We start from the raw sequence: 14523 nt of genomic DNA on the forward strand, positions 1-14523 counted from the left end.
ACCACCCTCAAGGGAGAATTTGGGAGCAGACTTCATGGGAAGTAGCTGATGATTTCCCAATGATTACATTTAGAAAAAGAACCAGCGGCACATTCTTTTGCTTTCATCTTTCCATCTGCCTGATGGGCACCCTGCACAGTAGAAATCTGATTGGTTAATTTTGTTAGATGTTTATCAGCACGTCTAACGCTGGAACGGAAGCTCCAGACGGGCAGAACGTCTGCCCAGCGTGGCTCAGTGCTGAGCCCTAGAGCTGAGGAGACCCCTGCACTCAGGAAATATGTGGTGAATGAAGGAAAAGTCTGGTGTTCTCACACTCCCCTGCTTGAAATCCTCCAATGGCTTCCCAGTGCAGTTAGAGGATAAGAAATCAGGATTTCTTCCTAGGACCTATGAGTAGGGTAACTGTGTCATTAATTAAGCCATCAGGGATGCTTTTTGTGAGTCAAAGGAATTCTAGAACAGTCTCAAGCAAACCGAGAGGCATGGCCACCCCACTCGAAGACCCCCAGGAGCTGGTCTCTGCCCCTCCCCCCCTCCAGCCACCCTGACCTTCCCCTGGGATTTTGCTCTGTTTCTCTGCCTGGAAAAGCCCTTTGAGTGCCTGGATCGTTCCTTGGTCTCCACTGGACACTGTCTCCTCAGGGGCCTTCCTGACCACTCACCCACCCAGGCAGCCATGCCAGGGGGCTGAGGTTCATTTTCCTCCGTGGACTTGGCTCTGTGCCTGAGCCCCCAGCATGGAGGCGGACGGGCAGTGCGAGGGAAAGAGCTCACGGGGTTTGGGAACACAGATCTCTGGCATCCTTCAGCCCCTGAGGAGAGGCTTGTGTTCGTGGCTCACATCTCCAAAGTGAAAGTGAAGGGAAACAAACTTCCTCTTGGGAGGCGGGGAAGCGAAAGGCAGAAGAGAGGGAGGGAATGGGACTTGGCAGACAAGCTGGGCCGGGGGCCTTCCCAGAACCATGCACGGCACCGAGCAGGCCAGAAATCAGATGCCCTCTGCCCTTAGTCACTCGGACACTTTTCTTAAGATGTGTTTGGAACTGGAGTTTGAATGCGGATGCTGGAGCGGTTCGCCAAGCAGACGCACCCCTGGATTGCGCACCAGACAGAAGACACTAGCTCTGTTTATAATGTTCCTAATTACCTCTGTCCTCCCTGATACTGGGGCTCCATAAAATTGTCACGGCCATGTTTGTCATTTGGCTCCAGCTCACCGCGCACACACGCCGGTGTCTGTTTACGGAACACAGACGGCGGCGGGGGCCTTCATGTGGGCTCTGACACCACCCCTTTGGCTGCCACGAGGGACTGGCCCCCTCCAGAGTTCCCAGACAGATTTGCTTCTCCAGATTCTTTAAAGAAAGAAAAAAAAAAAAGCCCTGAGTTTGATCAGGGTCCTGGCAGAAATCCCAACTTACCCCTGATGGTTCCAGTGAAGGGATGTTAACAAAGGAACTGTTTGCGGGGGTATGAGCAGGGCTGAGGGAATCAAGAAGGGATGTTGAGTCCCTAGAAACTAGTCACAGCAGCAGCTGTCACCACTGCAAGGCTCCAGGTGCAAAGTGAGGCACTAGTGCTGCCAGAGCCCTGTGAGAACTGGGCCCACAGAGGGAGGAGGGCAGGCTACCCGGCAGAGCCCAGAGCCTTGGGGGCATGCAGATGGGGAGCAGGGGACAGGAAGAAGTGCCCAACCTCTCTCTTCTCCTCCATCTGAGGCGCTCGTGACTAACATTGGCCAAACCCAACAGGGAGCCAGAGGCCTGGGAGGCTCTCGGCGTGGCCCACACAAGCCAGACTCCCAGGGCAGAGAAGAGGTCGGGTATGGATCCAGCGGCAAAGAATACGTGGTCGGATAATGCATTCTGGGACAATTCTATGGTGTAAAATCTTATTCTGTAAACCCCTCTTGAATCCATCCACCTCTGTGCCACTAAGCTCCTTCACTGTCCTGACAGATGCCCCACCCGTTGGAATCCACCTGCCACCCTTCAGCATTGTGGTCCTAATAAGCAAGCCCCCCCTCAAAGCTCGCTGACTTGTCTTGCCCTTGGGATGTTGACCAAAGTCTGAAACCCTGCTCGCGAGAGCCTGACAGTCTGGCCCAGCTGACTTCCAGCGTCACTTCTTGTCCTCCACCCCCGACCTCGCACTTCGTGCACTGTGGCCACCCCGGACACCTCACAGTACCTAGAACGCCATGTTCCTTCCCACTTCTGAGGTTTGTGTGTGCCGCTCCCTCTGCCCGGCTTCCCTTGATCCAACACCCAACTACTTACAAACCCCGTCAGGTCCTTCAGAGCTCAGCTTAGAAGTCCTATTCCTAAAAACAACTTCCCTGAGTCCACAAACTGGGTGAAGCCTCTTTCTCATCACCCCTGAACATCCTTACTTCACAATGTGCGTCACGACTGTAATTAACTAATCAATTGAGTAATCGTTGGTTGTCTGTCTCCTCAGAGAGTCTGTGGTGCCCCAAGAGTCCACTTTGTCTGTCTGGTTTCTTTCTCTGCTCCAGCACCATGCCTGGCACATAGTACGGCTCCACAAATACTCGCTGAGTGACTGAAGGGAGAAGGTCCAGCTCTCAGTGACGGCAGGCTAGATGACTTGGGCCTATCTTGCACTGAAATCAACTAAAAATGCTGCATGCATTACTAAAAAATAGGTTAAAAGCACAGAAGTGTTGCAGTATAAAAGGGCCAGGCCAAAACTATGGGGGAAAAGGAATCCAGAGAAGTAAGCAAAAGGGAAAAGCCACTTTTTTCTTGAGGTATTTTCAGATCCCAGTGAAACTGAGTTCTATTTTGACAGCCTCATGGAACGAGAGAGATAGAAATCAACGCCCAGGGCACATACAGGTGGGGCATATAATAAGATACCATCCCGCGTTGATGCGGGACTCCAAAGGGCTACACCCTCAGGGTAAGGGTGAACCAGAAGTAGACCAGCTCTCACATGATCTTGCAATCTAAATTCTCATCTGGATGGGTTAGGAAAACTCAAGCTTTAAATTTGATTAAGGTGGTCCTGAGCTAGCAATATTCTTTAACATTTGACAGGAACCAGTAAAAATGCTCTCCACAAAGGTGCCTTTGTCTTAAAAGTCAACTATTTCTTCCAAATAATTTTTTTTCTAAAATAATGACCAGCACACAGTCAAAGATGATCAGATGCACAAGAAAATTAAGACGCTAAGAGAGAAAACTAGAAGAATCAACAACACTGTAATAGACCCTTATGACTTCAAATTAACAACTATAAAATAACTGTGCATATAATGTTTAAAGAAATAAGACTTGCTTAAAAATAACTGGACGGGGGGCGCCTGGGTGGCTCAGTTGGTTAAACATTGACTCTTGATTTCAGCTCAGGTCATGACCTTGCAGTTTGTGGGTTTGAGCCCTGCGTTGGGTTCTCCCCCTGGCAGTGCAGAGCCTGCTTCAGGTCCTCCGTCCCTCTCTCTCTGCCCCTTCCCTGCTCATGCTCACTCCCTCTCTCTCTCTCTCAAAAATAAAATAAGCATTACAAAAATAACTGCAGGGAATGGGAATTTATAAAAGTGGCATCGCAGGTCTGAAAAAAGAACCGAGTTGAATCTCTAGAAATGAAACCTACAATAACCAAAATGAAAAACCCACTGAATGGATTTAACAGCAGAGTTAACACAGCTGAGAAGGGACTTGGGAAATTAGAAAAGTCAGAAGAATGATCACAAATATAGTGCATGGAAGAGAGGGCCCGAGATAAAGAAGGAGAGAAGGTCTAACATATGTTTAATGTTACCCCTCAGAGCGGAGAGAGAGAAATCGGAATAGAGGCAGTGTTTCAAGCATGAACAGGTAAGAATTTTTTGGAACTGATGAGTGGGATGCATTAAACCATTTAACGGCTACCTATCGTTTGGTGGTACAACTCCATGTTTCAGATAACCCAGAGTTCAAAGGATACTGATAGGAGATTCTGGACCCAGTCTGTTCTTGGCCAAGAGCCATGATGTCATACGATACCAGGTTCAATGTAGCAAAGGACACAAGAAAAGGGTGAAAAATCAACCCTAGCCCATCTCTCCCTCTGCAGCTCACCCCCAGCTGCATCCTGTTCCTTCTTACTCCTGCAGGCTTTCTCGGCCAGTCACTGGGAGAGAGCAGAATGCCATTCCCCAGGGTCCTTCCACAGTCAATTGGAGGGTGCAGCGGCGTGGGTAGGTGGGGTGACGGAGGCTTCTGTCCCACCCTGATTCAGTACTGATGGTGACATCTTTCTTCCAGATACTCTGGTTCTCTTCTCCTCTGTCCTTAGTCTCCCTGTTCTGTGGCTGGGCTCCAGTCTGGGGTCTCAGGGGTGCTTGGAGGAGACTTACTGACCAGCTGGCTGACACAGCCTGGTCCTGGCTGGGGCGGGAGGATCTGAAAGAGGAGGCAATGCTAGAATGTCCCTTTGCTGTGGCCGCTTCGATGATCACAGCAGCACCTCAGTCCTCCAACATGGGCTGAGGAGCACAATTGCCCCTGATTATCCAGCCCACCAGCACCACCTGGATGGCAGGCATCTAGAAGCTGGGCTCCAGAGACAGGAGAGGAGTCACCCACGCCTGGGTCCTACAGCCCTCTGGCTTCCACCCCCGAGCTCTCTCGGGCAGTAGAGTGACCTGGCTGGCAGGCGGGTAGTTTGCTTCTGACTCACATTCCCCTCTTGGCTTCCAGGAGGCCTGGTCCAGGTCCTCCTCAGTGTGACTCGTCCTGGGATCAGGTTCTTGCGGTTGCTCTGTTCTGGAGGGCCAGCCATTCATCATCTTGCCTCTGGGAATCCCGGCACACCTCTCAGACATGCTCAAACAGAGAGGCTGCCAAACCTGAGCCTGGTCACACAGCAGGTGTGTGGCGAGGCCGGGACACACACGGTCTCACGCCCCCGTTGGGTGGGAACGCAGGCCAAGCCCTTGTGTGACCAGCGTCGGGGCCTGAGTTCTGTGAGCACCTCCACGGAGGGGACTCACTGAGGCCCCGGTCCTGCCCTGGCCCTCCAGCGTGTGCCAGACTCCCTCACCCCCAGCAGCAGGTGCCTCAAGCCTCTGTACTGGAAGGGATGGGGGGACGGGGGGGGGGGCGGAAACCAGTCACAAAGCCTTGTCTCATGGGGAATGCAGGAAGGGACCATCACCTGCATCTCCCAAGCCCTGAAGAGTGAAGATGAGGGCAGTCACATGGGCCCCCAAACCTGGCTCTGCAACGTCTCTGACATGCCATTCCAATTTCTGAACATCTCCAAAATGTTCCAAACAATATGCAGCTGATTTAATTCTGAAAATTAAGAACTAAAGTAAATTAAGTTGAGGAATGTTGGGTGGAGGCGGGGGCGGGGGGAGAGTGTCGTGGAATAAAGCCAAAGATGAGAGTCTTAGGAAAACATGAGCACTTCCCTCCCCTGGGCGGACGTGTGGGCGGAGAGGTCCAAACCATCCCACTGGTGGAGATGTGGAGGAGCCCAGGTGCTGAGCTCAGCGCTGCCCTGGTCTTGCCACTGGTCCTGAGACCCAGGGCGCCTCGCGAGCCTGGGGCGCAGCCGGTGAGCCAGGAGACCGGGGCGCTCTCTCCTTCCTCGTTTGGCTCACACACACCCCAGGCAGCACCGCCCCGCATAATTACATAAACTGCGCATCACTCAAGATGCTCATTGCGCCTCTGACACATTTCGGGCTGAGAGCCATCATCCCACCTCCCCCCGGCTCAGGGGCTCGGCCCGTGACTCACATGCCCGCACCTCTGCCAGGTGAGACCGCTCCTCAAACAGAGGTCCGACGTTGGTGAACTAGGGGATTGCTCTTGGAAGGACCCTTCACCCCTCCTGGGTGCAGAGAACGCTCCTCCAGCCCCAAGTTCAGGCGCACGCAGCACACTCCTGCAGCCATGCCCGTGCCCACGTGGCACCACTCTCCCCCCAGGGTCACCACAGCCCGTGGCTGCCCTCTCTCCTTTCTGCGGCACCGCTCCAAGCCCAGTGGACTGATGGTTTCAGGCCTCCTGGCCTCTCTCAGTACCCGATGCCCTCCCTCCGTTCCGCAAGTGGCATCCAACTGTTTCCTGTGCTTGAGCAGGGAGGCGGGGGTGCCCGCGAACCGCCTGCCTTTCTTGCCCGAGGAGTTTGCTCATTAACTTGAGTTACTCTCATGTTGGCATTCCTGGCGGCGAAGGGAAATGCAAGGCCGATTTCCAGAGAGCTTTTCTGTTGGTGGCCCCAGCTCTGAGGAAGCGTGGCCCAGGCCCCCTCCCACCTGTCTCTGTGGCCCGTCCTCACTCACCCCTCCAGGACCCCAGGCAGGCCCCCCCACAGGGCCGAGGGCAGCCCCTCTCCTCACTTCCTGGGCTCAAGCTAGGTCAGGCAAATGGGAACCAGCTATTTGGCCAAGTGCTGAGATGACCCAGTGGGGAAGAGAGGAGGGCAGGGGGACAGGAGGTGTCTCCCCACAACACACCGCATATCCTCCTGGTCTCATGCCACCAGCAAGGGGAAGGCAGGGCCACCTTACTCACCGAGGTCCCAGATTTACAAATACAAGGGAGTTCATGGCGGGGAGGAGTGCCTGGGTCGCTCAGTTGATTGAGTGTCGGACTCTTGATTTCGGCTCAGATCATGATCTCATGGTTCGTGAGTTTGAGTCCCGTGTTAGGCTCTGCGCTGCCAGGTCGGAGCCTGCTACGACTCCCCCTCTCCCTCCCTCTCTCTGCTCCTCCCCACTTGTGCTCTCTATCTCTCTCAATAAATAAATAAACATTTAAAAAATAAGAAGGGAGTTAACGGGAGGTCTGTAGAGTTGTGGGGAGGGTTCTCTCAGGATTTGGGGAGGCTAATGCCCCAGCGAGCATGTTCTCACTGACCAGAAGTTCTCACTGAGGATTCTGCACTTGGATCAAGAACCTTTTCCCCGCAACAGCACACGGGCGCTTTTGTCGGCCCCTGAGCTCTCAGGGAGGAGAGTTCGACCACCGGACTCAGCCTTCAAGGTCACTGGCATGAGGAGTCTGTGCAGGGCAGAAGCTTAGTAAGCACTTTCTAAGCAAAGAAAAAGCATGAGGGGGCCGGGGGGAGGGAGGAGGAACCGAAGCTACATTAATATGGTTCCAATAATTTGGTTACGCCAGGTGCGAGGATTCTGGCCTAATTATTCTGACGACTATCTCCTTCGTGGGACTTTTCAGGGACCGGGGTGTGCCTTCCCCCACCCCCTCTGCCTCCTGCCCTAAAACACAGTAATCTCGTTACCTTGAGCCAAATGTCTCACAAGCTTTGCCTGTTTACCTTTCACAACAACTGTATGGCTGAGGTGGTACTAGTTTTGCATACATTTTGCATAAAAGGAAACTGACAAAGAGCCGCCACAAGGTCACCAGGCACAGCCAGGGCCCAGTGGGGGACAGCGCTGTGGACCCACCTGCCAGGGTGATCATGGGATGGGAGAAAGAGGAAATAATTGTCACCGTTCAACAAATGGCTTTCCTGCAGGACCCAGCTCACCAGGCATCCACCAGGCCAGGACATCTGGGCCTTAGCGGGGACTGCTAGCCTACTATGTGCCACGCTCTGCAGGAGAATGGCAGAGGCCCTCAGGCCTCACTTGCTGCTGTTGGTCCCCAGCGAGGGGCACTTGCAATACTGAATCAGGCGTATATTTAAGCATCGCAGACACCAGTGTCTTCAAATTGTTCTGAGATAAATCCTATGTCCCGTGGACTTCTGGGTTAAGGCCAATTAAATGCTGCCAGGTAGGGCTCATTCCTTATATATCAGTGGGAATGTGGTCACACGAATTTTAAATATCAGATTAAAATCAAATTAGTGGGAAAATTTGGAACAAATTGCCTTCAAGTACAGTGAATGAGTCTATTTTTAAAATGTTGCCACACCAGGCAAAAGAGTGAAGCAAACACATTTCCTAACAGCGAGTAGACACGGCGATGGAGTGATTTGTCATGCTTAGTCACTGTAATTGCTCCAGCAAAACTGAGGAATCAAATAAAACGTGTTTGCAAATTGTAAATCACTCCGGGAGGCTACTTCAGGCGGGTCCTAACCTGATGCTGAAGGTCACAGCACCTCCCTCTGGGGCAGCAGACACCTCTCTGACACCCCCTGGCCCCTATTCTCTGGGCAGGGGGCTGCACCTCGTGTCCAGCTGAGACCATTGCCCAACGTGCTGGAGAGAAGGGCCGCCATAAATCAGCTGCATGGATTCCTGGGGGGCACCGGGAGAGCGCTCGGGCTGGCTCCAGAAGGGGGGGGGCTCCCTAAGGCCTCCATGGCTGGGCTGGGAAAGGGACAAAGGCCACTCAAGGAGAGCCTTTCTTTCTGGTGAGAAGTTGGCAGTTACTTGCCAAGGAGGAGAAATATCTTCAGATCTAGAAGGCAGAGGACAAGCTGTGAGGGTTCCCTTCAGGCCGTCTGGGTCCCTGGTGACAGTCTCAGGCCCTAGACCGCCTTGTGTGGCTACTGGTGTTCCTGTCCTCGGGCCATAGTCCCTCAGTAGTGACTTTACCAGTCATCCTGAAGTGGGGACAAAAAGGGAGATGCAGAGAAACCCTCTTTGAGACCTTCATAGAGGAGCGCCAAGATCTCGGCTCCCCGCGCATCTGAGCAGCTCTGACAACCGGGGGGGCACAGGGGCACATTGCCCTGCCTCTCCTCAACCCTCCCCTCTCTTCCGGAAAGCTGACGCTCTCTTGGGGGCTGGCTATCCCCTGCTTCTGGGGCTAAGCTAACCACACAAAGGTGCTGAGAATTATCTAGAGCCGGCTAGCTTACCTTTTTTAGGCCTTTCCTTGCCTCCCATAATGGTGAACCTTGGTTTCTTGAGCCCCAAGCGTGGATCTCAGACCACCCACTGGACTCTTGAATGGAAAGGACTGGGGTGAGGATGTTTGTTAAAGAAGGAGAGAGGTGAGTTGCATTCAGACGTATGCGTTAAAGACCAGCTGCAGGCCAGACATGGGCCAAATTCAGCAGGAAGCCAAGAGAGGCTGATCCAAGGCAAGTTCATGTAATTTGGCTTCAGGAGTTCATGGTGACCTTGGAGAGAACAGTTTCCTGGGAGGATGAGGGTGACAGTGGAGGTGGAGGGTGGGGACATGGGAGATGAAGGACAGAGAATGGCTCTCTGGGTACATAAAAAACCACAAAGGACTTTTTTTTTTTTTAAACAAACCAATTTCCATCCCAACTTGATGGATATAAGAAAACTACATCTTTTAGCCCGCCTCAGGTGAGCCTCCAACTATGGTCTGGAAAATGGGGATGAGGAAGGGTCCTACTTCTTGGTTCCACCTAGAAAAGACTTCAGAGCAGCAGAAAATTCTTTTCCTCTGGTCTTTGTCCAGCCCCTCTGGGTTTCTCACAGTAGCCAGGCAGTGGGACCCCTGTGCTCAGCTCCTCTACCAGCCAAGCCTGCTCCGGAGAGCTCAGCTGGTCTTCTTGCCCTAAGTGTCCACCCATCTGCCATCAGAGGGGAGCTTCTGAGGCTCAGGCCTCACGGGGTACCCAACACCATCTTCCGCTGTTGCCAGGCATGGGCACTGGGCTTGGGTGCAGCGAATACAGAGAAAAGGCATCTTTGGAAGCTGTCATGCAGCGAGTCCTGTTCCTAGAGGGTGGGGCCTGAAGGCTAGAAAAATAATAAATAAAAACAAAAGTGAAGGGAAGCAAAGCTCGTGGGTGCCAGAATGGGGCCGGCTGAGGCTGTGGCTGCCTGCATAATGGGTTCCACATTTGTCTGGCTCTGTCTGCAGCGACCAGAATTCAGGATGCGCCGTGGGCCTTGCAGGGGGCTGGAGGGGACAGCCCAGATCTAGGCATACCCTTGTGATGGCGCCGTCCCCGGGCTGGCCACAGTGTGGCTGAGGCATTGCTGTGAGCTGACGCTTGTGAGCCCCAGCCTCCTCCCTACCCCCGCCTGCAGCTCCTGGGTCCCTGCCGGCCTGCACAGACTGTTCGCGTTATTAATGCCGTTTTCCCAGAGATTCCATCTGGCTTTTTAATTGCTCTGGGATGGGGGTAGGATCCTTTGATAGTGAATTGGTATCTTTCCTATGTCTCTGCTCACGTCAAATGCTCCATCCTCAGAGAGGGGTTGGGGGAGGGGAGGGGACGTCAAGAGAAGGGAGATAGCATAATCCCTCACAGAGACCAGGAAGATCTTTCAAAGGTGCTAGAAAGGCCTCCTCGGCCCCCCCCCCCCCCCCCCCCCCCCCCCCCCCCCCCCCCCCCCCCCCCCCCCCCCCCCCCCCCCCCCCCCCCCCCCCCCCCCCCCCCCCCCCCGGCATAGGAAACGAACGGTGCGATAGCACCGCCCCAGGCAAGGACCCTGCCCCGGGTCTGCAGAAGAGGGTTTCTGCTCTCCCTTGATCGGCCTCCCTCTTCCTCTCCCCATGGTCCCTCTCTCCTCCCATGAAATCAGCAGCTTCCAGAGGAGGCCTGGCAGGTTCGTGCCTGGGAAGGAGGGGGTGGAAGACCTGGGAGGGGCAGACACTCCCCACCAGTCCCAGTGGCTCATCACAGGTGTCAGGGCCAAACCCCACATTCATAAATTCCCAGGAGATCCAGGAGATAAGGGTGACATCCACAGTGCGAAACCATCAGGAGGCACCTGGCAGCAAAAAAGGCGTGCCCCCCTCTCTCCCCTGTGCCTTTGCTCCCTCCGCGGAGGCCGGCTCCCCTGAACCGTGTGCTCTCAGGGGCCACCAGGCTCAGACGGCCCACCGAGCGCTGAGGTCCCTGCTACCCCTCATGAGAAAGTACAAGGCAGAGGCATCTGGGCGTGTTGAACTGGGTCCACGACCAGGTCTTGGATCAAACTGCTGCGTTCAGGAAGCCCTCCCTGGTGCCCTCTGTTCCCTTTGTTGCGCTGGTCACTCTTAAAACCCATCTTGGGGCCACAGGACTGGGAGCTCTGGAGAGTAGGAGCCAAGTCCTCCCGCTCCCAGCTGGGTGACCCAGCCTCGCCACGAGCTCTGGTACACAGCAGCCGTCCCATGACACCGGGCCAGGCCCTTGGAGCAGTTCTTCACGAAGGCTGCAGCCAGGAGGGGAACCATGGGGGCCCTGCAGGAAGCAGTGGGTGGCGGAGAGCAGCTCTTCCCCAGGCGCCTCTCTGGCCAGGCCCCGAGTGCATGCTGGGCAGGTTTACCCCACACCGCCCCCTCCCTTTGGCAGGCTGCTCTGTCTCCTGGGGAGTCCCACTGGGGGCCCCATTCCTTTCCTTGGGTTCGCTTCAGTTGGATCTGTGTTGTGCCCAGCAAAGCCTGCCCTGGACCTCAGGATCTAGAGTGGGAGGGTGCCCTTGAGTAGGCTGACAGCTTTGAAAAAGGAAACCCCAGGATATGGGACAGGGGGAGGGGAGAAGGAGGAGAGAGGGCAGGAGGGGTGTCCCTCCCCTACTCTTCTTGGGATCTGTTCTGGGGGCAAAGGGGGAAGCTGAGGTTTGGCCCCCTCAAACAAGAAAAACTGGAATTAGCACTGAACTCGGAGAGGGTTTGCTGGGGCCTAGCAAGCCGTGGCCTGCCCTAGGCCTCCAGGCAGGCGCAGGGCTCAGCCTCCTCGGTTCCCAGGGCGGTGGGGCAGGCAGCCGCCTCCACACTGGGCTCGTGGCCTTTCCTCTGCCAAGGGCGGCCATGGGCGAGGAGGCGGCAAGACACAGGATAGAGAGGGCGGGGGTTGGGGCTGGAAGGGGGCAAGACACCCCTGTTAACCACTCAGGCAGGTAAAGCCTGAGCTTTCAGAATTTAAAAAGTGTGTAATTTCTTGAAACTGTCCAAGCCCACATTGGTATATACTGCTCAAGTGAAGCCTCTTGGGGTGAAAATAGAGGGTACAGAGTGTTTGCCTTTTACCCTCAGTGAGAGTGAACTCTGGTAGTCCTGCCTGCCTTCTGTCCTACTTCCTGCCAGGCCCTGTTCTACCCGGCGTGAGGGTGGCCCCTCCTTTGGTTGGCCATTACTGCTGCTGAGGGGGTGCCATGGGGACTGTCCTCACAGGGCAGCTGTCTCTGTCGGGGAGTGGGTGGAAGGTGGGCACAATGCAGGGGAAGGTGGATACGGGCTGGCTCTTTGCCAGGTGGTGTGGGCGAAGGACCACGCAGCCACGGCAGGGCTGCTGCGCGGCCCCTTTCCTGGGGTGGGCTGGGGCAGGGCAGCTATGGAAGAAGGGGTGGAGGGGTGCCCGGCCTGCAGGCTGCCCTTCAGGGCCCTGCTGGGGTAGACTGCAGCCGCATGGCCCAGAGCAAGTGGAGAGGGGTAGAGGGGCCTCTCGCTGCCCTCCCGGGATCCTGCTGGTGGGCTAGGCCAGGCCAGGTATGAGCAAGGCTGCTGTAGAGCTAGGGTGGTAGGTGACCTAGAAGCAAATGTGGCCAAAGGACCCCTGGAGCCTGGAGCTAGTGGGCCAGGCCTGTTCAAGTCCCAGAAGGCCTGGGGCAACTTCCAGGCAGAAGGACCCTCTGCTGAGCCCCTCTGCTCCTCCCAGGGGCTGATCGGAGGCCCCACCAAGGCCCTGTGACCCCCCTCAGCCTCCCCCCAGCGCCAGGGGACTCTCTCCTCAGGCTTTGGGCATTCTCAGCTTGGACTCTATCCTCCTTCTGCCCTTTATTTGCCTTCGTTGGGAGAAGTCACCCCCTTAATGTAAAGAGGGGCTCAGGATGGGAGAGCTAATGAAAGTCAGGATCTCAGCCAGAGAATATGCCGTGATTATTTACAAATGTGACCTGGCCCACAGAAAACCCTGGAAGTAGCTTTTCTGGTTTTAAAAAGACACCGACATTTACTTTGATATGTTTATATTATAGATATAATACATAAAACATCTAGCATGAAACTCTACGTCCTCCCCCAAAGAGAACCAAGCTGTCCTTCCCGGCTCCCAGCCCCAGCGATATGTGCGCGCTGGCTGGGGGCCGCCTCCCTTCCAGACCAGGAGCCCGAGCCAGGGGGCAGGGCGGGCCAGAGGGGAGTGAGGCGCATCGCCTCACCCCCCCCCCCTCAGCCCACCCCCCCCAGGGAAAGAGGAAGCCCACCTCACCTCTTTGGTTCCCCTGGGAGCAAAAGCAATCCCAAAAACCAAAAAGGAAAGAGAGCCGCAGACCCTCCCTGCAGCTGCTGACAAAGAGTCTCATTTTGGCAAGTATCTGAGCAAAACCAAAACAAAACAAAAACCAAATAAAATGGTGGTTTTTAGCATAGACGTGCACATTCACATTGCTCAAGGCACCGCTGGGACACAGAGAGGCCAGATACAAGTGTTGATATCGGCTGATAAAGCAAAATATTTGAAAAGCTTCTCATAACTTCGGTCCCTCTGGGCTTGTATGGCGATGCCGGCAACATACAGGACAAGGCTGATGGTCCCAGTGGCCCTCTGCCCCACCCCCACCCCCGACCAGATCTCTGGGTTTCCCTTTTCCACCAGGCTACCACTCCCATGAACACATGTCCTTACAGCTCACCCACTACCTAGCTTTCTGATCTGACTAGGGGCAGGGGGCTCCCACTGGTCACCTGGTGACCCCCATCCCAGTGGGTTTGCCCAGGGAAGCCCAGCCTGTCGCGGGCTGGGAGATTAGAGGCCAGGAACTCGGGACCCTCCACCTTCATGCAGAACTAGGGGCACAACGTTCCAAGCCCCTGTATTTCCTCCTCTGCAAGGAGCGGCATTGAGGAGCGGCCAGGGCTGGCTTGTCGGGATCCCTGCTCCCAGAACAGCCTTCCTCCTGCCGTAGACAGGCCCGCACACTACCTCTTCTCATGGGGGCCTGCAGCCTCTGGAATGAGGCAGGGACCCTCCAGATAAAATGACAAGGCACATATTTGCTCCCCCTACTCGGTAGGAATCGGAGCGGTGAGTTTGCGTTTCCAAGGCACAAGGTTATTCCTTAATACTAGAGTTGCCGGGCTCCCGGCGGAGCCCCGCGGCCCTTCTCTCCGGCAGGGAGAAACCACTGCCTGACCCCTCATCTTAGACGCACCGAATCTGTCGCTGAGGAAGGCAAGGGGCGCGCGCGGCAGGCCAGGCTTTCTGGCGACACCGGAATCTCCTAGTCCCGGCCTGCGCCGCTGGGGCAGTCTTGAGATCCGGAGACCCGAAACCACTCCCTGGGTCCCAGCCAGCGGCCGTCCCAGGGCGGTCCCGCCGCCCTGCGCCTCATGCGCAGTTGCCCATGGCCTTGACCAGGGAGCTCTCGGGGAGCTGGCGGAAGATGCCCCGCAGCGTGTCCAGTTCGCGGCTCAATTGTTCCACCCGCTTGCGCAGGCGGTCATTGTCACTGGTCAGCTCCAGCACCTTCTGCTGTGTCTCCACGTTGCGCTGCTTGGCCTTGTCCCGGCTCTTGCGCACCGCGATGTTGTTGCGCTCGCGCCGCACTCGGTACTCGTTGCTGTTCTTGTCCACCGACTTCTTGACTTTGCCCGCGCCGCCGCCGCCGCCGCCACCCGTGCGGAGGTCGGGGTGCGCGGCCGGCAGCCCCTTGAGCGCGCCGCCAGGGCC

The 14523-nt window shown here is 55.7% G+C and overlaps 1 protein-coding gene across 1 annotated transcript in view; it reads right to left on the reverse strand.

Annotated features, from left to right (window-relative positions):
• Positions 1-12803: 12803 nt before the first annotated feature.
• CEBPA (CCAAT enhancer binding protein alpha) overlaps positions 12804-14523 on the reverse strand; it is a 2317-nt gene continuing 597 nt past the window's right edge. The window contains exon 2 of the mRNA XM_029924262.1: positions 12804-14519. Within this exon, the coding sequence (XP_029780122.1) occupies positions 14182-14519 (338 nt within the window). The 3' untranslated portion in view covers positions 12804-14181. The remainder of the gene's footprint in view (positions 14520-14523) is intronic.

Source organism: Suricata suricatta, chromosome 16, assembly GCF_006229205.1.
Source record: "Suricata suricatta isolate VVHF042 chromosome 16, meerkat_22Aug2017_6uvM2_HiC, whole genome shotgun sequence".
Lineage (NCBI taxonomy): Eukaryota > Metazoa > Chordata > Mammalia > Carnivora > Herpestidae > Suricata > Suricata suricatta.